The sequence below is a fragment of the Dermacentor andersoni genome, chromosome 7, assembly GCF_023375885.2.
Source record: "Dermacentor andersoni chromosome 7, qqDerAnde1_hic_scaffold, whole genome shotgun sequence".
In the NCBI taxonomy this organism is placed as follows: Eukaryota; Metazoa; Arthropoda; class Arachnida; order Ixodida; family Ixodidae; genus Dermacentor; species Dermacentor andersoni.
In genome coordinates, this window is record NC_092820.1 from 14,667,341 (window position 1) to 14,692,133 (window position 24,793).

The following is a 24,793-nucleotide window of genomic DNA, read 5'->3' on the forward strand; positions in this document are numbered from 1 at the left end:
ACGTCCCCCGACACCCCCGTACCCAACCTCAACGAGGAAGTACACCGTGTAGCGCGAGGACTCACATTCCGCGCCCACGAAGAAGGATCCTCTCTTGGGGTTGGAAATCCAACGGAGGCATAGACAGAGAGGGACAGAATGACCAGGTACTGTGATATTACAAAATTTTATCAAAAGTCAAGGCGTGTTTATCCGCCCCCTAACCCCAAACTCGACAGGGCCCAAGCGGTAGACTGGAGGCAGCTAGAAACAAAGACCTTCCCTAACCCCGCCCATCTCAGGAGGGTATATCCGGACATCTACTCAGACGATAACTGCAAACTATGCGGCAGGGCTCACGCATCTCTTAGACACATTCTCTGGGAATGTGAGGTTATATGCAGAGAAAATGCAGTTTCCCCAGATAAAATTGTGGCGCGATGGACGGCCGCATTGCGCAGCTCAAACCTCGAAAATCAACTATGGGCCATCCGCATGCCCGTGAGGCGGCGAGGAGACAGGATGTCCGGACCTCCTCGGGAGTGGCCTAGGCCCAGGCCACGAATTTGCCGGATTGTCAATAAAGTTGTTACAACCAACCACGCCTGATTAATGATGTCACCCATTACGTCAAGTCATGCCGGGACTGTCAGAGACGCATGACACCGCCGAGAAGGCCAGCATGATTGCCACAGGCAATCGAACTCCTTTGCTAACCATTCCAACAGATTGGGATAAACTGCTTGTGGCCTTTTTCGACATCAACATCCAGGAATAACTAGATTGTCATTAATACTGACTATCTCGGCTGAAAGAAAAGCCCTGTCCAATGGCACTGCGGCCAAAGCGGCAAAATTCTTTGACAAGAACATTTCGCTATGACATGGTACCCAAAAAGTTCCCTTTACCAACATAATGGCTTTTACATCAGTACTTGCTCAAGCCACCGTACAGTACCGCCAGACAATTCGCTAGAGGACACCTTCCTACCACTGTCAGACATCTGGTTTTGTGGAACATGCAAACAAGACGCTCGCTGCAATGTTAACAATGTACACTGAGTGCAAGAATTAACATGCCATCCTTCAGTACGTAACCCTTGCCTACAACATGACAGTACAGGAAACATCTCAGAGGACTCCCTTCAAGCTGGTTTACAGAAGGAACACCGTGGCCACTTTTGATGCCATGCTGCCAAATGTTGCCGACAAAGACAAGCTTGACTCCATTTCTCTCCAGCTTGTCTAAGCTTGACAACTTGCCTGCCTACGCATCAATAACCTGTAAAAGATCATCAGCCGACCGATGCCACAATCTTGGACAGCACTGCAGAAGCACGGGGTTTCTCATTAGGAAAACAAAAGATGAGAGGAGTGAGGGAATAACTTGTGCTTTTCGGAATAAACGTGAAGAAACTGTGCTGTCTCTCTTGTCCCATAGACTTGTCCATCCCCTACAATGAAGCCTGCTCTTTTAACAGGAAGGCCTTCGCCGTTACATAGGTTTCATTGAATAATACACTGAGGTGGACTTGGTGAAAAACTTGTGAAACACTATTTCAGACCAATCAAGGTACTCCAACGTCTTGGCACACTCGACTGTGAGGTTGAAGGTGTCGCGCAATAGCAGCAGCACCATGCACAACCTGATGTCCACGTAGAGTCAACCATTTTGTGTACGTTAATAAACTGTGGGACTTCATTCACTACTTCCTTTGTTATTTTTCTTTCTGCACATGCACTTTTTTTTCACTTTCATACTCCGTTTGCAGCATTGAGAGGATTGTTTGTATGAAGGGGCCATTAAAATTGTGACGGTGTAGGATTTTGCACTGGTGTTTCATTAAATGCAACAACGAGTGCTCCAAACCGCAGTATCAGAAACCACTTCATCATCCGCTATCGTGCTGCCAGCATATACCATCATCATAACCATCATCATAATCATTATCATCAGCCTGTTTCATGTCCACTGCAGGACGAAGGCCTCTCCCTGTGATCTCCAATTCACCCCTGTTCTGCACCAACCGATTCCAACTAGCGTCCGCGAATTTCCTAATTTCATCGCCCCACCTAGTATTCTGCCGCCCTCGACTGCGCTTCCTTTCTCTTAGTACCCATTCTGTAGCCCTAATGGTCCAACAGTTATCCAACCTGCACATTACATTACCTGCCCAGCTCCATTCTTTTCTCTTAATGTCAATTAGAATATCGACTATACCCGTTCGCTCTCTGATCCAAACCACTCTTTCTCCGTTAAGATCGGCCTGCAGCTATTCCAGCCCGCTGCACGTGTTCCAATCCAACCGGACGGGGCGCACTTCAGAGAACTGCGGATAACCAGCAGCCACGTGGCGCGGGGTCAGCTCAGGGGAGTTATCGAGGGGAGGTAATTGGCGGAACCTCCCCATGAGCTTTTCGAGAAACCAGACAATGTGCTATCCGGCCGCGTCAACAGGGACGGCTCAGAGTTCTACGAAGCCCCTCTGACGTCGGCTCCGGACCACTGAAACCTGTGCGGCACTGAAACCTGTGCAACACGAGTATGTGAGCCCGCCTCCTTCAAAAGGGCGGGTCATCTACGGTGACGTCGAACGGTGACGTCGAACGATGACTGGACGAACGTTTCCGTTCGCTTGGAATCCAGGGGGGACCAAGTGCTTATAAGCAGCGTTTGCCGGCTGCTAGGGTGTGCTCGTTGTTGTGCTAGAAATGCACTAGTGAGCTGCGTGCTCGTTGTCATGCTCGAAATGTACTCGTGAGCTGAGTGCTCGTAAGCTGTTTGCTGTATGTTAGTCTTGCGGGCGCCATTTGGGAGTCACGCTAGACTGTCGATGTATGTATTGTCGAAGATGTAAATAATGTAAATAAATCCTGTTCACCGAGTTCCTCTCTACGACCGTCAACTCCTTCAAATGGTGGCAGCGGCGAGATCGTCCGACGACTCCTACATCTGTTTGACAGCGGTAGGATCGTCCGACGACTGTAATATCTGGTGGCAGCAGAGGGATCGGCCTACGGCTCCTAAATCGGCCTACGGCTCCTAGATCGGCCTACGACTCGGAGACAGCAGCGGCAGCTGACGGACGTTGGCACATGGTGACCGACCGGTATCCTGATCAAGTTGGAGGCGACTTGGGATTGACCACCTCTTGCAACTGACTGGATACGGCGGAGGACTGTTGATTTGATGCTGCTTCAGTGGGTAAGCGTTTGGTTTTGGCTGTAAGATTTACCAGGCTTCAATTTCGCTGTGTTTGTTGATTTGATTCGCTTGGGATCTTTTACTTGTATCTTGATTTGCGTGGGTATCGCAGCAAGTATTGTGTGACAGCAGAGCCAAAGCTTAATGTAGCGACCATGGTCCTAATGTGTTTGACGGGAGCTGACCTGTTGTGGTTGTGTGAAGAGCTCATGGTAAACGTAGACGAGGACTTGACGGAATCAGAGATTCGTAAAACCATTCTAGAAAGTAGCAATGATTTGAAATTCATCGAACAAATGGGTAAACGAATTCTAAGTAAAAGACAGGAACGGGAATAAATTAGGCAAAAGCGCCAAGAGCGTGAGCAAAAACGGCAACTGGTTGAAAAAGAAATGGCAGCAGTGAACAAAGAGATAAAAGATTTGCAGCAGTTAAAAGCACGAAGTCCACAGCGGCTTGAGAAATCTGTAGGCTGGACGCAGCGAAAGTGGGAAGTAGATAGCAGATTTTGCTCAAAAGCCGAGGAAAGTAGTAGTACCTGTGAGAGTAGCAGCACGTTCACAAGTGAACTCGAAGTGCTAGCAGCTAACGATGCCTTAGTGGCAACAGAGGCCGTTAAAGGCCAGAGTGAGAGCGACGAGGTGCTGTGCCAACAGAGGACTGCAGAGACAGCTAGGCCAGCTGCGAACAAATTGGCACAGTTACCGCGCGTGTGCGTCGCATCTCATGGTAGCGAGGTCGTTAGCGTGGTACAGAATACTACGGACTTGACAGACACGAGCACCCATGTCGAGTCAGATCTCCGTGCCGAAGAGAAGTGCCAGCTGGACGATGCAGTTGAGAGTAGTTCTCGGGATGGCGAGCTCCGTAGCTCACGAGAGAACAATTGCATTGTTCAGGGATCGGTGCGGCTCTCCGCCAGTCTAGATAGCCAAAAGAGGAATGATTTAGTTAAGGATCATTCAGACTGTGCGGGTAAGAGACCGATCCGGGCCGACGAGATGTGTAACGGCCAGCACGATGCGCCAGATGACGGCATGAAAGAGAGTTCGAGGAGAAAACGCTGCAAAAAGAAGCGCCGAAAAGATCGGAATGCGGTGGCTAATGTAGCGAAGCCAAAGACGGCGACAGGCGCGAAAAGGCAGGGCGCGGAGAAAAGAAAGGTGCGGTCGTCACGGACGATGTGTGCGCATCAAGCACGTTTTAGCCACCGGTCAAAAGGAGACCGAGAAGCATGTTCTGCACGGACGCGGACAAAGGGCACGGGGCAGTTAAATTCCTCGTCGTTCCGTCGTTCTTTTCAAAGCTCAGCGTGTAGGGCGAGGGAGCGCAAGGTGGCAAGACGAGACCAGATGGGGAGTCGCAACGCGGTCAATCGAGTTCGTGAGGAAAAAGGGGCGCCAGGACGCAAATTGGCAGGAGACTGTAACGTCTTGGGGGAGCTGATAGTGAATCAGCCCTTTTGTTGTTCCTCGGTAGCCAGAGTAGCTTTCGGACCGCGACCACCTCGAGTATGGCTGAAATAGTATGAGTCAGTTGTAAACGTTTGAAAAAGAGAGGCGAAGAGAGCTTCCGTAGAAGGAAAAAAAATGCTGTTTTGTTTTGTTTTTGAGCATTTGGAAAATATCAGATTTAAGGCTACAGTTTCTGTCAGTATGTAAGGCATGAGCTTTGTTTGTGTTTTCTTTAAGAAGCTCCGAGAGCTGAAAGACGCGTTTTAAGTAAACCTGTAGTTTAGCTAGTTGTTAGTTAATGAGTAAATAGGCTTTTTTTGTGTGTGTAAGTAACCTGAGTGTCAACGTTATCGTTGAGAGGCCTATGGTAACGCGCGTGTGATTTAGTTAACCTTTTTTTTATGTGTTTTTTATTTTCTAAGGTTAAGCGCGTAGATTTTCAGTTAGTGCATCATTTGCACTGAGAAGAGCTCTTAGGTCCATTAGCGCGTGTCCTGTGCGGACGGAACGAAGCAGAAGGTTTATGACTGGGTTGCTCGTGTGTGTTGAGGGCAGCCGTATTCTGACTTCTCTAGTACGCGTGCGTAGAGCTAGTTTGAAAAAGACATTTGTTCGAAGGTTCCTCTGTGTTGCGTTAGTTACGCAAGTTTGGTTGTTCGTTTAAGGAACGTGTCCTGTGTGGACTAAAGGAACAAATGTGAGTAAGCGCAATGAAACTACGTAAGACGCAAGTACGCGTTCGGAATAGGGACCACAACGCTAGCGCGTTTGTGATGACGTACCTGTGGAGTTGGCCAGACGGTTCAGTGGCAACAGTACATGAGATAAGTACGCCACTGTGATAGGGTAAGAACAGGCTGCTCGTGAAGTTAGGCTGCTTAAGTTATGGTGGGGTATTGGTAGTTGAGAGCCTTCGGTTCAGTTCTGCGTAAACCTTTACTCTTGTGCAGCGCGACGGTCGGGTTTGGTCGAACTCAAGAGGAACGTGAATGCTCGCTTTGGCGGCACGAAATTTTGGGTCAAAATTTGGGGATCCCCAGTTGAGTGACTTGCACTGAAATTTTGATAGGAAGCCTGGTGGGTTAACAGCTGATTCCGGGCGTTTGAGCGCTGAGCGGTATTGTGTTGCCGGGTCGACTCTTCTGTGCCAGTTGTTGTGAGATGGTTGAAAGCATTCCAATTGCGCAGGGGTTGCAGGGAGCAAAGCCATCGTCTTGCTCGCCAGCCATTCTCTTCCTGCCCAGCGGTTACCAGCACTGGCCAGGCGAGATTTTCCGGGCCATGGAGTAGCTGTTAAGATCGGTCTGCAGCTATTTCAGCCCGCTGCACGTGTTCCAATCCAACCGAACGGGGCGCACTTCAGAGAACTGCGGATAACCAGCAGCCACGTGGCGCGGGGTCAGCTCAGGGGAGTTCTCGAGGGGAGGTAATTGGCGGAACCTCCCCATGAGCTTTTCGAGAAACCAGACAATGTGCTATCCGGCCGCGTCAACAGGGACGGCTCAGAGTTCTACGAAGCCCCTCTGACGTCGGCTCCGGACCACTGAAACCTGTGCGGCACTGAAACATGTGTAACACGAGTATGTGAGCCCGCCTCCTCCAAAAGGGCGGGTCATCTACGGTGACGTCGAACGGTGACGTCGAACGATGACTGGACGAACCATTCCGTTCGCTTGGAATCCAGGGGGGACCAAGTGCTTATAAGCAGCGTTGCCTGGCTGCTAGGGTGTGCTCGTTGTCGTGCTAGAAATGCACTAGTGAGCTGCGTGCTCGTTGTCATGCTCGAAATGTACTCGTGAGCTGTGTGCTCGTAAACTGTTTGCTGTATGTTAGTCTTGCGGGCGCCATTTTGGAGTCACGCTAGACTGTCGATGTATGTCTTGTCGAAGATGTAAATAATGTAAATAAATCCTGTTCACCGAGTTCCTCTCTACGACCGTCAACTCCTTCAAATGGTGGCAGCGGCGAGATCGTCCGACGACTCCTACATCTGTTTGACAACGGTGGGATCGTCCGACGACTCTAATACCGTCTCTTAACATTACGCCTAGCAATCTTCGTTCCATCGCTCTTTGCGCAGTCCTTAACTTGCTCTCAAGCTTTTTGTCAGTCTCCAAGTCTCTGCCCCATATATCAGCACTGGCAAAATGCACTGATTGTAGACCTTCCTTTTCAATGATAATGGTAAGTTTCCAGTCAGGAGCTAGCAATGTCTGCCTTATGCGATCCAACCCATTTATTCTATGAATTTTCTTCTCACGATTAGGGTTCCCTATGATTAATTGACCTAGGTAAACATACTCCTTCACAGACTCTGGAGGCTGACTGGCGATCCTGAACTCTTGTTCCTTTGACTGGCTTTTCATCATTATCTTTGTCTTCTGCATATTAATCTTCAACGCCACTCTTACATTCTTCTTGTTAAGGTCCTCTATCATTTGTTGTAACTCGTCTGCAGTGTTGCTGAAGAGAACAATGTCATTGGCAAACCGAAGGTTGCTGAGATATCGCCGTCGATCTTTACTCCTAAGTCTTCCCAGTTTAATAGCTTGAATACTTCTTCCAAGCACGCATTGAATAGCATTGGAGAGATTGTCTCCCTGTCTGACCTCGTTCCCTATAGGTACATTCCTACTTTTCTTGCATAGAACTAAGGTGGCTGTGGAATCTCTGTAGATATTTTCTAGGGTATTTACATAAGCGGTCTGTACTCCTTGATTACGTAATGCCTTTATGACTGCTGGTATCTCTACTGAATCAAATGCCTTTTTGTAATCTATGAAAGCCATATAGAGAGGCTTATTGTCAAGAAAAGAAAGGCTTATCAAGAAAAAGAAATAAGCATGGGCAGGACATTTAATGAGGAGGGAAGATAACCGATGGTCATTAAGGGTTACGGACTGGATTCCAAGGGAAGGGAAGCACAGCAGGGGGCGGCAGATAGTTAGGTGGGCGGATGAGATTAAGAAGTTTGCAGGGATGACACGGCCACAATTAGGACATGACCGGGGTTGTTGAAGTATGGGAGACGCCTTTGCCTTGCAGTGGGCGCAACCAGGCTGATGATGATTGTACTCTGCGGATTTCTCGATAATCTGATGAATGACATGGATGTGATCCACTGTAGAGTAGCCCTTCCTGAAGCCAGCCTGTTCCCTTGGCTGACGAAAGTCCAGTGTTGCCCTTATCCTGTTGGAGATTATTTTGGTAAATATTTTATATAATACTGGGAGTAAGGTAGTAGGCCTACAATTTTTCAGTTCTTTAATGTCTCCCTTTTTCTGGATTAGTATAACGTTTGCATTCTTCCAGTTTTCTGGGACCCTTGCAGTTGATAGACATTTTGTATAGGGAGCCGCCAGTTTTTTAAGCATTATGTCTTCTCCATCTTTGATTAAATCGACTGCTATTCCATCTTCTCCTGCCGCTCTTCCTCGTTTCACGTCTTGCAAGGCCCTTCTGACCTCCTCGCTAGTTATAGGAGGAGTTTTTGTATCCTGTTCATTACTGTTTCTAATGAAGATATCCTGACTCCTCTGGGTATTGTACATTTACTATATCTTCGAGATTGCTGATGATATTACCGTGCTTATCTTTCAGTGCATACATCTTGATTTGTCTTTTGCCAAGTTTCTTTCTCGGTGATTGCAGGCTGCGTCCATATTTTTACGGCTTCTTCAGTCTTTCTCACGTTATAGTTTCGAATCTCAATTATTTTCGCCTTGTTGGTCAATTTTGACTGTTCCGCTAATGCTCTTATTTCTTGAGTTGGTCACTTTCATTTTTTGTCTTTTCTTTATTAGGTCCTTTGTTACTTGAGAGTGCTTGTCTACTGGTTGCCTTGGTGCCTTGCCTCCCACCTTAATTGCTAACTCTGAAGTTAGCCTAGTTATGGTTTCTATCATGAGCTTTATGTCATCGTCTCTGTTCTAAGGCTGCAAGTTTACTGTAACATACATCCCCAGCGGCTAAAGCGCCGTCCCAGTGCCGCCTAAGGTATATGGTGCTAGTATGAGTGGTAGTTCTGTGTACAAGTTCTGTAGCTGGGACCACAGACACAGTGGGGGCAACCACAAGGGAGACCTCGTATGTCCAGTCAGTCACTTGGCGTACCACGGTATAAGGTCCAATGTAACGGGGCAGCAGCTTTTCGCAGACGCCCACGTGACGAGAAGGCCGCCAGAGGAGGTCTAGTGAGCCAGGATCAAAGTGGGTATGTCAGTGGTGGTGATCTTAAAGCGTTTTATGAACAGTCTGAGGTGCTACAAGACGGTCACGGGCAATGCGGCGGGCAGTTTCGGCACGGGCAATGGCATTCAGGGCATAGGAGCAAGTCACGGATGAATCTGTTGGAACCTAGTAATCAAGTGGCAGGAGTGTGTTGCGGCCACACAAAACATAGAAAGGTGAATGAATAAACTGGATTGTTTATGGTGCAGAGTTATGAGCGAAAGTGACAACGGGCAGTGCAAAGTCCCAATCCCGATGATCTTCCGACATAGTGAGCATGTCAGTAAGCGTGCGGTTGAGGCGCTCGGTCAGTATATTTGTTTGGGGTTGGTAAGCTGTCGTGAACTAACAATGAGTGGAGCAGGATTGTACAAGGTCATCAACGACTGCGAGGAAGCAACGGCCGCGATTCGTTAGGAGCTGATGAGGAGCACCATGTTGTAGAATAACATCTCGAAGGACAAAATCGGCGACATTGGTGGCACAGCTTGTGGGGAGAGCTCGCGTAATAGTGAAGCGAGTTGCGTACTTCATGGCGACTAATCCATCGATTACGAAGTGCTGGCACAGGCAAAAGTCCAAGTAGGTCCAAGCCAACACGGAAAACGGCTCATTGGGAATGTTGATTGGCTGGAGTAGGCCAGCTGAATGGCGAGGAGGGTCTCTTGCGGTGTTGAAAGCTTTCACAGGTTTCAATGTATCGTCGAATGGTAGATTGAAGAGCAAGCCAGAAGTGCTGACGGACGCGGTCATAAGTACGAGCGACACCTAAGTGGCCAGTGGTGGGGCATCGTGAAGCTGCATGAGCACGTGCAAGCATAGGTGTTCTGGAACGACAAAAAGAAGTTCGGTGCTCTTGGGATCAATGTTCAACCTGTAAAACTATCTTTTAAAACAAAAAGCCGGAGTGGAGTCCGAAGGTTGTGCGGTTAGGCGATCAGCTATATCGTAAGACGGAGTCACGACGCTGCTTGACGGTGATGTTGAGAAAGTTCTTAATTGATAGAACACGCATCAGTGTCGTCGTCCATGAGATCAGGTGGGCAAGCCGGATGTTAAGACAGGCAGTCGGTATCCTGCTGCAGTCGCTGTGATCTAAATGTCACAGGAAAGGAGTATTCCTCTAGCCGTAATGCCCAGCGACTGGGGTATCCTGTAGGGTCTCCAGCGAAGATAGCTAACTTAGGGCATGGTGATCCGTAACAACATAGAAGTGTCGCCCGTAAAGGTAGGGGCGAGACTTCGCGATGGCCCACACGAGAGAGGTATTCGCGTTCGGTGATGGAGTAATTCTGCTCAGAACAAGAAAGGAGTCTGCTAGCTTAGGCAATAATGCAGGACAAGCTATTCTGTCATTGGGCAAGAATAGCGCCGAATAGACCGACTACTCGCATCTGTACGAACTTCGGTTTCTGCGGCCTGATGAAAATGAGCCATAGGGCGCGGATTCATGAGTCTAGTAATAACTTAGGAAAAGGCAACAGCCTGATCAGGTCCCAACAAAAAAGAAACGCTCTTCTTGAGAAGACCAGTCAAGGGGCGGGCGATGTCTGCGAAGTTCTTGAAGCGCCTAAAGTGGGAACATAATCCTCTAAAGCTATGAAGATCGTTCGACAACTGTGGAAGCGAGAATTCTTTTGCAGCAGGGACCTTGTCCGGATCAGGCTGTATATCTGCAGCGCCGACGAGGTGGCTAAGGACTTTGATGTGACGGCGCCCGACATGGCATTTAGCAGAGTTGAGCTGTAGACTGGCTTTTCGGAAAATGGCAAAAACGGTGGATAGGCGATGGAAATGACTTTCGAAGTCAGGCGAATAAACAAAACGTCATCAAGGTAGCGAGGCATGCGAGTCACTTAAGACCTCGAAGAGAGTCCATCATGTATTCGAAGGTGACAGGGGCATTGCAGCGCCCAAACAGCATGACTTTAAATTTGTAGAGGCTATCAGGTGTGCGAAAGCTGTTTTCTCGCCATTCTGTTCGTCAACAGCAATTCGCCAGTACCCAGAATGTAGGTCAATGGAGGAGGAGTAACTGGCACCGTGAAAGCACTCTAATGTGTCGTCGATCCGTGGAGACTAATTGGTGACGTTGTTGAGATGGCGCTAATCCACGCAATACCTACAAGTATTGTCTTTTTTCTTCAATGCGACTGGGAAGGCCCAAGGACTGGAATAAGGCTCTACAATGGTCTTCTCAAGCATTTTGTCAACCTCGTTTTGTAAGGTGACGCGTTTTGGTGCTGACGCACGGTAAGGTTTCCGGTGAATGGGAAGGGCATCGCCTGTGTTTATGCAGTGCGAAACCAGGGTGGTCTGACCCAGCGGACGACCACCAAAATCGAAGATATCTTGGCACGAAGCTATGAAGGAGCAGATAGCATCAGCGTAATCAGGTCGTAGGTCAAGGAAAATCAGTGTAATGGGCCCTCGTATATGGAAGTTGAAGTCGACTGTGCAGCAGTCAAGCTGACGATCAATAGCCAGTGTAGAAACATTACAGTGCTGCGAGAAATGCAGCGTCGCTAGGGAAATATCCAGCGGAAGAACTTGCGTCGATGAACGGAAGTTCAGAAGGGGAAGGCGCGCTTCATTATTCCGAACTGTAGCGATGGTGTTGGGTAACATATCATGGCGGGCCAAGAGAATGTCCAGAACAGGATATGCCACGTGGTCTCCGTCAGGGAGGGCAGGGAAGGGCACCATAAGGATGTATGTTGCAGCATGGGGCGGCGGATGAACAAATTGGCCATACCTAAGGCGGGGTTCGCCTGCAGTGTTGTCAGCAGTACACTGGGGTAGATCTATGCGCAGAACGCCGGCAGAGCAGTTGATAAGCGCAAAGTGCAGTATCAAAAAGTCAATACCTAGAATCAGACCGTGAGGGCAGTGGTCGATGATGGCAAAGACGAGAGACTTAACATGGCCGGCAATGTTAATGCGGACAGTACATAGGCCAAACACGGCAGTTGTGCTGCCATTCGCGACTCGGAACGGCCAGGGAGGTGGCAGGTGTGAGCACTTTCTCAAGACGTCGGTGGAGGGCGACGCTCATCACGGATATCTAAACACTTGTGTCTATTAGAGCGGCTATGGCCAGACCATCAATGAGAACCTCAATACGGTTGCGTCAAGGAGCCGAGGTCGGAAGACGATTTTCAGTTCGGGTCGTCAATGCAGTGTCATCTCCAGGTGCTCCATTATTTAGTTTTCTGAGTTGCGGCAAACGTTGACTAGGCGGTGAGTGTGACTGTCGAGCTTGAGGCGGAGGGTGAATGGCCGGGATTATATGACAGAGCGGGGACGCCACCACTTGGAGGATTGGAGCGAGCATAAAATTGGCTGCGTGGGTTATATGCTGAGCTGCGAGCAAAATCGACGTTGGGACGTGGAGATGAGTACCAGCAGCTGCAGCAGTATTGAGGGATGTGGCCGACGTGACAGCACGTGAAACAGATGGGTCAATCGTCTGACGTTCGCCATTCAGCTGGGTTTCGATAACACACTGGTAGGTACCGCAGACTCGGTGCAGCTGAAGGGAGCACTGGAGCATTTGGAAGTGGACAGCTGTTTCCTTCACTGCGAGACCCACGTTTTCAGCCTCTTGTTGGATGACAGATTGAATGAGTGATACGGTCGTCACGTCATTGTCGAGTAGTCAAGAATAACGGATTGCTGGAGCTGTGGCCTCCAGTTCCCGACAGACAATCTCTGTCAGGGTAGGTGTACTTGATGGCTGACGAAACGCTGGAACCTCGATGCAAAAGCAAGTAGCTGCAGTGTTTGGCAGGCGATGGAAAGATCTGAGCAATGCGTCGGCTTTTAGCTTGTTCGAAGCGTCGGCGCGCCGCAAGAACGGCATCAGCTGTTGCACAATCCTTGCACCAAAGCAAATTGAATGCGTCGTCTGTAATTCCCTTTAGCACATGGCCAACTTTATCCGATTCTGGCGTGACTTCGCTTTTTTACAAAGAGCCAGCAGATCGTGTATATAGTAAATATATGACTCTGTGGACGACTGAGCCCGTGTCGCAAGCTCCTGTCGGGCTGATAGCTGGCGTCCGCAGGTTTTCCAGATATGTCATACATCTTTCGTTTGCAGACTTTCCAGCTAGTCAGGCCTTCGTGTATGCCATACCACACGTGAGCCGTGCCTTGGAGGTAAAAGATTACGTTGGCAAGCATGGGTGTCACGTCTCATCTGTTATGGTGGCTGACGCGTTTATACCAGTTGAGCCAGTCTTCCACGTCCGTGCCATTTGTGCCGGTGAAAATCCCTGGGACACGAGGGCGCGATAGCACTAGATGGGATAAAGCCTGGGTGGATGTGGACGGGGCGTCCTCGTTTGAAGACATCGAGACGGAACCGATGTGGTGTCCACGTTCATGTTTTACAACTTTCTCGAATATTGCTGCTGATTCCATAGTGGAACAACCTTGCCTGATTTGAGTGTGTGCACGGCGCGAATAGTTGTGTACATCCTGGAGCATTTGCAAGCACCGTTCGACACTGGAATGTATGATGAATGACACAAATAGCTGATGGACTTGACGCGTAGATCAAATCTCCACGACGATTACTGCTCTCCTCTGTCAATGTGCTTCAGTGCTGCCTATTTTTGTGAACGCAAGTTCGCGCAATAAAGAGTTAGTATCGTGACTCACATTCATGCCATTACCTGGTTCTTCACATCACTACAACGTGACTATATTTGCCCCTGTGACTACGCTATGGCATGCAATTTGAGAAATAGTTTAGGATGGTCTTCCGGAAATCTAATATCATTGTCATACTGATTGCATGTTGATGGCAGTGATCATCAGTTGAGGGCAATCATGATCAAGGAGGGCTGTTGACAAACCTTTTCAAAAGCGAGGTTGCCCAAGGACAGATATCTTTCAAGAATGCCGACATTTTTCCAACTCTGATGTGCTCATAAGTCTGTCAAGAATAATATTAATGCAGATTGACCTATACACTGCGATTGCTGCACATGTAAGCCAGATCTTTTTTATGTCCGCATTCTTGTTAAAAGCGAAGATTCCTTGGCACGCAAATTATGGAGGCTTATTTCATCAACATGAAATTTAACGTCTGTGTCAGCGATATGTCTGCGGCTTTACGCAGCACTGAACGACAGTTTCTGCACTGTATGATTGGATAACAATGCAAACGTTGTTTGAGTTTTGTCACGCAGTAGTGACAGTAAAGAACACAATAGCAATACTGTGAATGACGAAATTAACTTTTATTGGACGAACCTCTACCCACAAAAAGAATAGTGGCGTACACAGTCGGCGATAGTCGAAATTTAATCAACGGGTCAATCAAAGGATACATCAGTCATCAAAGGATTCAGAGTAATTGCTGGTGCCGACGTGTCTTCCAGAAAGTTCTACACCATTCGCGTCGCGCATACATGAAACCAGATTACACAAGGTTCGGTGACAACAGACAGCGGATAGAACCATCAATAACATTCGAGAAACTTCTGATACGTGCAGGCATGTCCTGCACTGAGCGATAACATTTGTTAGGGGGTGAAATGTGGTCACCCAATGAGATAAACAAGTAGATGTCAATACCCCCCTCTTAAAGAGCATCGTTTCGATGCTGCAAACAAACAAAAATAATAAGCAGAAACACCCATAGTAAAGAAACAACAAAATAACGAAGTTCGTCAGTGTGCGTAAAAGGGCTTGAGACGAACCACGCGGACCACTTCAGATCGTGTGCGGCACTGCTGTGATTGTGAAATGCTGTTTGGCACGACCTCATAGTCCAGTGCACCAAATACGTCATATTATCCAGCAGGGTCCAACATAGTGTCACGATAGTATTTCACTGAGTCCTCTTCGGCATATCGGGGTCCAAACCCAAACACGGTCGCCGGGCTGGTATTCCACGTAGCGTCGTCGAAGATTGTAGTGCCGGCTGTCGGTCCTCTGTTTGTTCTTGATGCGCAGGCGGGCGAGCTTTCGGACTTCTTCGGCGTGCTGGAGATAGGTGGCGACCTCAAGATTCTCTTCGTCAGTGACCTGCGGCAGCATGATGTCGAGAGTCGTCGTCGGGTTCGTGCCGTAAACCAGCTTAAACGGCGTGATCTGCGTTTCTTGCACTGCCGTGTTGTAAGCGAAGGTTATGTACGGCAGGATGGCATCCCAGGTCTTGCGTTCAACGTCGACGTACACTGCTAGCATGTCAGCAAGGGTCTTGTTTAGGCACTCCGTAAGACCATTCATCTGTGGGTGGCAGACAGTTGTCCTCTTGTGGCTTGTCGGTTGTATTGCAGAACGGCTTGGGTGAGCCATGTCGCAGCAGGGCGTTCTCGACGGAAGAATTTTGCCACTTCGGCTGCACTACATTTCGACAGAGCTTTCATTCCAGCGAAGCGGGTGAGGTAGTCCATCACCACGACGACGCACTTGTTTCCAGATGTTGACATCGGAAAGGGTCCCAACAAATCCATCCCGATCTGCTGAAACGGTCAGGGTAGCTCGATCAGCTGTAGTAATCCCGCTGGCCTCGTTGGCGGTGTCTTGTGTCGTTGGCAGTCACAGCACATAACATAACGGGCGACGTCGGCAGTCAGGCGCGGCCAGTAATACTTCTATTGTATTCTTGCAAGTGTGCGAGAAAACTCGAGGTGCCCGTCTGTCTGATCGTCTTGCAGGGTGTGCAGAACTTCTGACCAGAGTGCTGCAGGCACAACGAGGAAGTAGTTCCCACGGGCTGGAGAAAAGTTCTTCATCAGATCATTTCGCAATAACAAGGACAACCCGCACCTAAATATCCTCGTGACAAAGTCCAGGTCTTGTCTTCCAAGTACTCAGCAGGGATTCATAGCTCGGGGTCCGCTCGCTGCTGCTCGGCAAAGTCGTCTGTGCTTATTGGTGCTAAAAAGGCATCGTCGTCTTGGTCATCTTGGGCGGCGGGTCCACGGGAGCGCAAGACATGCAGTCGGCATCAGTGTTTTCGTCCTGATTTGTAAATTACAGTGACGTCATATTCTTGCACTCTGAGGCTCCACCGTGCGAGGCATCCTGACGGGTCCTCTAAGGTCGCTAGCCAACACAAGGCGTGATGGCCGCTTATGGCTTTGAACGGTCTGCCATATAGGTGAGGGCGAAATTTCGCTGAAGCCCATGTGATGGGAAGGCATTATTTTTCGGTTCTAGAACAATTGCCGTCTGTTTTTGACAGCGACCGGCTAGCGTAAGCTATGATGCCTTCAAGTCCATTTTTGGACTAGGACGGCACTGAGGCCTAGGCTACTGGCATCAGTGTGGATTCCCGTATTGGCGTCTTCTTCGAATTGCGCAAGTACCGGTGGTGCCTGCATGCATCGTTTGAGTTCTTGAAATGCGTCAGCTTGCAGCGTTTCCCACTTGAACTCGACATCTCATTTAGTTACATGTGTCAGCGGTGCAGCAATGCATGAGAAGTCCTCGACAAAGCGCCTTCAGTAGTCTTGTCGACGGGCCGCTGGAACTTTACAATGGCACCTGTCTTCTCCTGGTCGTGGCGTACTCCAGACTTCCTAATGACGTGTCCCAAGAACAGCAGCTCTTCGTACGCAAAGTGACACGTTTCCGTTTTCAAAGTGAGTCCTAAGGGGGAGAGAAACATTTATTGATTTAAACGATTTACGTGCAGTGGTCGGAGACCCTTTAGTCCCAGGCCCCGCTGGCCTCGGTCACCCGCTTGACCTGTCTTATGAAGGATTGTTGTCCCGGCAGGTCTCAGCTGGTTAGCTCTGCCTCCCATTGCTACATCGTGTGTTGTTTTATCAAACGGGTGTGATTCACAATCCCAAGTAATGTGTTGTAGTGTTGGTATGCCTCCACACCACGGGCAGTCGGGCCTGAAGCGAGTGCACGGGGAACATGGTATTCTGTAATTTAAGGGAAGAGGGGGGGGGAATACCCGAGTCTGAATTTTGCGCCAGCTGGCTGCTTCCTCTCCACTGAGTTGTGGGTGAGGGGGAGGGTATTTTTTTCTGGTTGCACGCTGATGAGCGAGAATCTGCCGGGCATTTGTTGGATTGGTGTCATTACAGTGGCTACCTGGGACCGTCCCAGTCGAGTCGGCCCAGTTAATAATACCTCGGGCTAGCGAATCAGCCATTTCGTTCCCCTCAAGGCCTGTATGACCTGGACATCATAGGATCCTGTGATGATGGGCGAATTTCGTCGGTATTATTGAGTGACATGTTTTGGTCATGTGGCCCCTGAGAAAAAGGCAACATGCTTCTTGTGAGTCTGTTATTATGGTGACGCTGTTTTGCGTGCGTTCCGCGTGAGCGAGGGCCATTGCCACGGCGAAACTTTTAGCAGCCGCCGGAGTACCTGCCTTGACGGATGCCGTAAATTGTTGCTGTGCTTTCGTGTCGACGATTGCCACTGCGTACCTCCTGATGTTCTTTTGGGCATCACTGGCGTTCGAGTGTACATTCGAATACACAGCTGCGTCCGTGTATATCGTGTTGTACGTGAGATTATTTTCATACATTGTTCTAATATGTTGTGCGCGTGCTATTCGCCTTGCTTTATTGTATTCAGGGTGCATGTTTTTGGGTATGGGGGCACTGTTATTTGAGCTCGTGTTGAGGCTGGTAGTGGTAATACGTGTTCGCTGGGTGTGGGGAAATACGTGCCCTAGTCAGTAGGGCCCGTCCTGCGTGAGTGTAGCTCAATCGTTCCCTCTGGGAGACTAGTCTGGCTTGTTTTAGTTCTTCGAATGTGTTGTGTACTCCTAAGGCTAGCAGGCGATCTGTGGACGTCCCCTTGGGTAGTCCGAGGGCCGCTTTGTATGCTGATCTTATTATGATGTCGACCTGCCTTTCCTCCTCGCGACTAAGGAAGTGGTAGGGCAGGCCGTAGGTGACTCGGATTATCACTAGTGCTTGCACGAGCCTCAGCGTGTCGTGTTCTTGCATGCCCACTTTCCTATGTTATGCGACCGATCATTTGCGCAATATTATTTGCGGTGGTGTTTAATGTTTTGAAGGTGTAGGATGCGTTCCCGCTACTTGGGACCCAGAAACCTATGATCCGCATCGCCTTAACTTCTTGGACCGTGTGTCCTTCCACAACGATGGTGACAGATCCGTTGGATATGTAGCCCCTCAAGTGTACTCTGAATGACCGGCGATTCTTCGGGGGCACATTTGAGGCCACTGCTCCTCGAGAATTTGTCTACTGCTTCGGCTGCTTGTTGTAGTACTTGTTCTTTGTGTCCCAGAGAGCCCCTTGCTGTCCACAGCGTTATGTCGTCCACGTACAGTGTGTAAGCCAAATCGGGGATGTGGTCCAGCTGTAGCGCCAGGCGGCACATCGCTATATTGAACAGCGAAGGTGAGATTATTGCCCCTTGGGTGTTCCTCTACTGGGCATATTGAACTTTTGGGAAGCGATTTGACCGATTTCTATGGTGGCGGTGCGGTTGGTGAAAGAAGCCCGCACATAAATGTACGTTCTTTCTCCGCATCCCGTCAATCCGAGTTCCTCCAATATAGTTTTGTGCGAAACGTTATCAAATGCTCCCTCGAGGTCTAGTGCGAGCACTAGTCTTTCCTCTCCGCGGGCGATGTTAGCTATAACTTCTCTGATTAGTAAGAATGCGTCTTGACAGGATAGCCCCGTACGGAACCCTATCATGGTGTTTGGAAGCCATCTTATTTCTTCAAGGTACCGCTGCAGTCTTATTTGTACTAGTTCGTACAGTTTACCCAGGCAGGACGTGAGAGAAATGGGCCTCAGAGCGCCTATTGAGGGAGTCTTTTTAGGTTTGGGGATCATGATAATTTTAGCGTGTTTCCATTCCGGAGGCAATTGGCCTTTGAGCAAGCTCTCGCCATTGAACAGTTCTGTGATTTTAGTCAGGACTCTAGCGTCCAGGTTCCGAAGCATCGCGTTTGTGATGACATCAGGGCCAGGAGCCGAGTTTTTGGTGGCTGCTTCAGCTGCCTCAAGGACTTCTGCATATGTGAAAGGTTAACCTAATTTGGAATTCGCCTCTCCAAGGTATGGTCGCATCTCGTTTGGAGCGTCTGTGTTTAGTGGTGGTCCTATGTATCGTTCTTTCAGTTTCTCTAGTGGTTCCGTGTCTGTGCCTGGGGAAGCTGTCCGATATGATATGCAAAGTGAGTCCCAAAGACTTGGTTGTCTTTAGCACTGTTTCAAGCATCTCGAGTGCCTGTCGAAACTCGCAGAAAAGACGATGACGTCATCCAAGTAGTCGAGGCAGGTCTGCCACTTCAGCCCTCCTAACACCGTGTCCATCACAGGCTGAAACGTTGCAGGCGCCGAGCACAGTCCCAATGGCATGACCTTGAACTCATAGAGGCCGTCTGGCGTAATGAAGGCAGTGTTTTCGCGATCCCGCTCGTCAACTTTTATTTGCCAGTAGCCAGTCTTGAGATCCATCGACAAGAAGTATTTAGCGTTGCAGAGCCTATGCAATGCGTCGTCTATCCATGGAAGGGGGTATACGTCTTTCTTCGTAATCTTCTTCAATCGACGATAATCGACGCAGGAACGTAGGGCTCCGCCCTTTTTCTTCAGTACTACAGGAGATGCCCATGAGCTTTTTGACGATTAGATGTTGTCGCGCAGCATTTCGTCGACTTGTTGCCTTATAGAATCACGTTCTCGCGTTGAAACTCGGTATGGGCTCTGGCGGAGTTGTCGAGCACATTCTTTGATCATTATGCGATGCTTTGCAATTGGTGCTTGTCGAAGCCTCGATGACGTCAGAAAGCAGTCTTTTGTTTCGCCGAAGAATACCTTTGAGCTGTTCCTGCTTACTGATGGGGAGACCTAAATTTATGTCGAAGTCTGATTCGGGAACTATGGTCGTCGAGGTAGATGCGGCGGGATCCGAGAGGACAAACGCATTGCTGGTTTCCAGAATTTTCTGTGTGTATGTGATTGTCGTGCCCTTGTTGATGTGCATGAACTCCTGGCTGAAGTTTGTCAGCAATGCTTTCATTTTTTCTCCGTGCATTCGCGCAATTTCTCTTGCGACGCAAATTTCACGTTCGAGCAGTAGACATTGGTCACCCTCGATCACGCCTTCTACGTATGCAGGTGTTTCGGTGCTGACGGAAATGCCAATGCTGTAGCGGGGTGGGATGCTGACTAGATTTTCGAGCGCACTCAAGGCACGGTGACTACGAGAGCTCTCCTGCGGTATCGCTTGATCTTTGGATAGCGATATAGACTTCGACTTCAGGTCGATGACTGCGTCGTGTTGGTTCAGGAAGTCCCTGCCGAGAATTACATCTCGTGAACACGGTTTGAGGATAACGAAGGCGGCAGGGTAGGTGCGGTCAATAACGGTAATTCTGGCTGTGCAGATTCCAGTCGGTGTTATCAGGTGTCCTCCAGCTGTCTGGATTTGAGGGCTTTCCTATGCCGTCTTAACTTTCTACAACTGGCCGGCAAGGGGTCCACTCATCACGGAGTAGTCAGCTCTTGTGTTCTCTAAGGCAGTGACTGCGTGGCCATCGAAAATTACGCCGAGGTCGGTAGTTTTTTGTTCCGTGTTAGGTCTTGGCGTCGGTCGTTAGAACGTCGCGTCGTTAGGTATTAGGTCGTTAGAACGTCGCGTCGTTAGGTATTCTGCTGCTAGCGTATTCTTTGCTTCTGGGCTTAGTGGGGATAGCGGCGTCTCGTTGTGATGTTGTCGAAATGGACTTTTAGGTGTCTTCGTTGGCAGTGCAGGATCTTCGTCAGCTCAACGAACAGCAACCGCACCTCCATCGGTTGCTGCTTTTAATTTTCCGGACATGGGTTCGCAGACCGGTCCCAGGCTGGGCCAGTGCATGGTTGGTGTTGTGGCGGCAGGTAGCGGCCTGGTGACTGCTAACGGGATGGTCATCAAGAACACTGAGTGGCGGCGACGTAGTCGGTGATATCGCGAGGGCATGCACCTTGCTGCGGGCGCGGAGTGTTGACGGCGATCCCTCGTTCGATTTTGTGGTAGGGGCATCGGCAGTAGACATGCCCGGCTTCCCCACAGTGGTAGCAGTGCGGGTGGTGGTAGGGGGTACGGCAAATGTCCGTCTTCATCAGGTAGCTGCGCTGGGTGATGTGTGGGCATGATGGCAGCCGCGGCAGTGGCCGACGGAAAGTCGGCATTATGGGGCCTGGCGTGGTCGCCGAGGGGACCTGGATGGCGGGTGAAGGCGGCTAAGTCATCGCTGCCTGCTTGGGTTGTGCTGATGCCGGAACTTCTGGTAGTTATAGTGATCGGTGAAGCTCTTCTTTTACTATGTCCGCAATTGAGGCCACTTGGGCAGCGACCTGGGGCACAACTTCTGCAGCTCTTCCCGTATGACCGCTCTTATTATCTCGCGCAGGTCATCAGCGCCTAGTGCTTGAGCTTTGGCGCAGTTCGGTGTCAGCAGACGGTGGTTGTATTGCCTGGTGCGCATTTCAAGCGTCTTCTCGATCGTTGTGGCCTCCAAAACAAATTCAGCGACAATCTTGGGTGGGTTGTGTATCAATCCGGTGAATATTTGTTCTTTGACACCCTGCATCAAGAACTGAACTTTCTTTGCTTCAGACATGTCGTTGTCGGCATGACGGAAGAGGCGAGTCATTTTCTCCGAAAAAATTGCGATGTTTTTGTTCGGCAGCTGCATGCGGTTTTTCAGGAGAGCTTGGGCTCGCTATTTGTGCAGAACGCTCATGAAGGTCTGCAGGAAGCCGTGGCGGAACAGGTCCCATGCAATCAGGGTCGATTCCCGGTTTTCAAACCACACCCTGGTGGCATTTTCTAAGGTGAAATACATGTGCCGCAGCTTGTCGTTGGAGTTACAGTTGTTGAAAGCAGCATTCCTTTCATATGTTTCCAGCCAGTTTTCCGGGTCCTCAAACGATGATCCGTGGAAAGTCGGTGGCTCCCTGGGCTGTTGCAGAACAATGGGGGACGCTACGACTGCCATTGGGACTTTTTTGGCCACAATCTTCTTGGTCGTCTTATGTATAAGTCCGTGCTCTGGGGAAGCTGTTGTAGCCGGCGGCTGGCTTGATGGTCTGGGACGAGGTTGGTGTTGTCTTTGCGGTCCGGGCTTGGACACCCCCCGGGTTTTGTGGGGCGTCCGGTACATGAACGAAAAGCGCCTTCACCAGATGTCACGTGGTATCGATGGTGAACAAAGCAGTTAAATGGTGAGTGATGAAACTAGTGTTTTATTGGGCAAACCTGTGCCCTCAAAAATAGGCGACACTCAATCAGCAATGACAGTGGTGAACACAGTCGGCGATCGGCGAAAATCTCATCTGCTGGTCAAGCACTTCGGTTTTTATACACGAGACCTCTCTCGCTTTCCAGTCCTCGGGTAAGCTGGCAGTAGCAAGAGAGTGAGTATAATAAATGTGGATAGAGAGGAGAAATACATTTAGTGTTTTTTAGGAACTTTGAGGTAATATCCACTGTACCAGATGATGAGGAGAGTTTAATATTTTTCATCTGAGGTGCTATGCCACAGGCAAAGAACACAATAGGTGAAATTTGTGGTTGAATGGAATGGAATAAAGAAGAATATTGTGCATCACTCTCTACGGTATTAACAGATGAAAAGGTACAATTATATGTATCAGCACATTCCGCTCCAGATAAAACGTCACTGAATTTGGTAGTGATACATATAGTACCGGTATTGTGAAGGTTTATTACTCCTCAAGACTTCGGATTATTTTCTAATAGTTTAGGCAGATCAAAATGAAAGAATCAATATTTGGCCCAGTTAATTCCTTCCAAGTAAGTGTTTTCAGTGGCATAGTATTTAGCCCACCTAGATGCATTGCCTTTTAGTTTCGCAGCACGATAAAGCCACTTTTTATTTTCTCACTTTTTTAGTGATATTGTGAACCGTGGATTTTGAGAGTTAGCGCAGAAAGTAATTTTAGGAGTATGTTTATTTACAAGCTTATTCATTTTAGTTTTGTAGAGGCTGCAATTGTCATTAATGCTTTTGTTCTTGAAGTTAGTTTCAAATTAATTTGTTACTAATGGATGAGAAAACGATTAGATATGATTCCTTGTTTCGGCAAGAAGCTACATGTGTTTGTAAACATGACTAAAATGAAAGTTCATTTGAAGGGGTGGCATTCGTATGAAAGAGCATTTTCGGTTTCCCAGAGGATTGCTATGTGGTGGATTCTTTTAGCGTTTGAGATGATGCATCAGATGTTTAATGCTGGGATTCGACGAAGAGTGTTGAATCAAAGGGAAAATGGAACCGATTTTGACTTTGCAAATGCAAGGTGTTTTTGTACGATGCTGGCTGCACTGGAAAAAGCTTTGCTCACGCTGTAGCTGGTTCCCTTCAATTTACGACCATGGAAAAAAACTGCACATTTAGTTTAATGAAAAGCGAACTTTAATAGGCTGGCATCAGTTCTGGGAGAATTTACGTAGATAGTCTGCACAATCTGTGTTGGTAGTTAAGTCGCTGCGACAGAGGTGAATAATTAGTTGTTTAGACTGGGCGAACATTTCTTTTGTGTTGGTTTCACGTATGCCGTAAAATATAAGGTTAAAGGGGGGGGGGGGAATCAGACATCCACCCGTTTGTAGCAATTGCTACAAAGGAAATCCATACGGATTCCTCAAAGGAAAAGCCTCATACTAAGGAAACCCGTATGGGTTTCCTTTGTAGCAATTGCTACGAACGGGTGGATGTCTGATTTTCCCTTTATTCATTACTTCTCTCCACCTTGCGGGTTTCCACAGAACTACTACGTCAAAATATAAGGTTGTTGCTGCGTGAGTGATTTGTGGCGTCAACTAAGCGGGCTTCAAGGCTGCATACCAAACCAGCTGTTTGCGGCGGTATCTGCCTGCAGGCTGTCACTATGTTTTATTTGATAGAATGCTTTGGTTGTGGTTTTCCAAATCGGTTAGGTATTGGCTTACGGTTGTTAATGTTTGTTATGTCATTCGTAGCTTGTCTTTGAGGTCTTTAACCTCTGAAATTAGCTCTGACTTACAAACATAGAAAAAAAAAAAAGACTACAAACAGACATAACCTTTTGTCTTCCTGGGTCTCTGAATTAAGCAGCGCAAATCCTATTACTAAATAGGGGCTATTGCCTTCCCATATTTGTTCCGGTATGAAATCGCTCATACATTTGTTCAAAATGCGTTTCAGGAGTTCTTCATCAGGAACATCAACTCAGGAACTCCTGTCCTCTCTGGTGTCTCTTTGCCTGTGAAGGTATTTATTTATTTTATGAGTCTGGTCTTACGGTTGTGTGCCTTCATTGAACAAAGGTCTGAATCCCAGCTAGTTGGTATGGCATCATTTTCCTTAAGGCAGGTCAAGCGCACATAGACAGGGACTACAAAAAGAAGACAGACAAGGTGCTATTTCCAACTTGGAAGTAGGGCCTGCCTTCACATGATGCAAAATGATGCCTTAATTGTTTTTGCAGTGGGCATAGATTTCTTAGCATTTGTTGCATGTGAATGTGGCTCGGTAGCGGTTGAGTTCAGCGCCACTAGTGAGCTGCGTCGACCTCCCTTGGTTACGGTCGGGGCGCAAACTGTGTTTCTGGTGGGGTGGTGCATGTGAGAGTGTGCTCAGGTGTAGTTGTAGGACCATGGTATTGAGCCAAATTGAAAACGAAAAAAAGAAACAAGTTTTACATGATTTGGAACTGAACTGAGACATTGCACATTTTTAATGCGATTAAAGCATCTTTAGGATACCCAACGTGGTTTCTGGCATGTTTGTTTTTACATTTCTAATTGTTTTCCCGCCAACTTGGTTCACTGGGTAGTCAATGGGCTATGTGTTGAGGCAACCGGTTTCATAACCAGCCGTTCGAAAAGATAGGCTTCTGTGTATGGTATACTGGTATGTGTTTTTTTTTTTTCAGTTAATGTCTTTCATGCCTACTTGGGTCACTAG

The 24,793-nt window shown here is 48.5% G+C and overlaps 1 protein-coding gene across 3 annotated transcripts in view; it reads left to right on the forward strand.

Annotated features, from left to right (window-relative positions):
* The window catches only part of LOC126535554 (tRNA:m(4)X modification enzyme TRM13 homolog), a 396,219-nt gene that overhangs the window by 76,003 nt on the left and 295,423 nt on the right, over positions 1-24,793 (forward strand). For 2 of the 3 annotated variants that reach the window (XM_050182382.3, XM_050182379.3), the window contains exon 4: positions 24,032-24,097. The exons of the other annotated variant lie outside the window; for it this stretch is intronic. In XM_050182382.3, the coding sequence (XP_050038339.1) occupies positions 24,032-24,097 (66 nt within the window). The remainder of the gene's footprint in view (positions 1-24,031; positions 24,098-24,793) is intronic. 3 annotated transcript variants of the gene reach the window in all.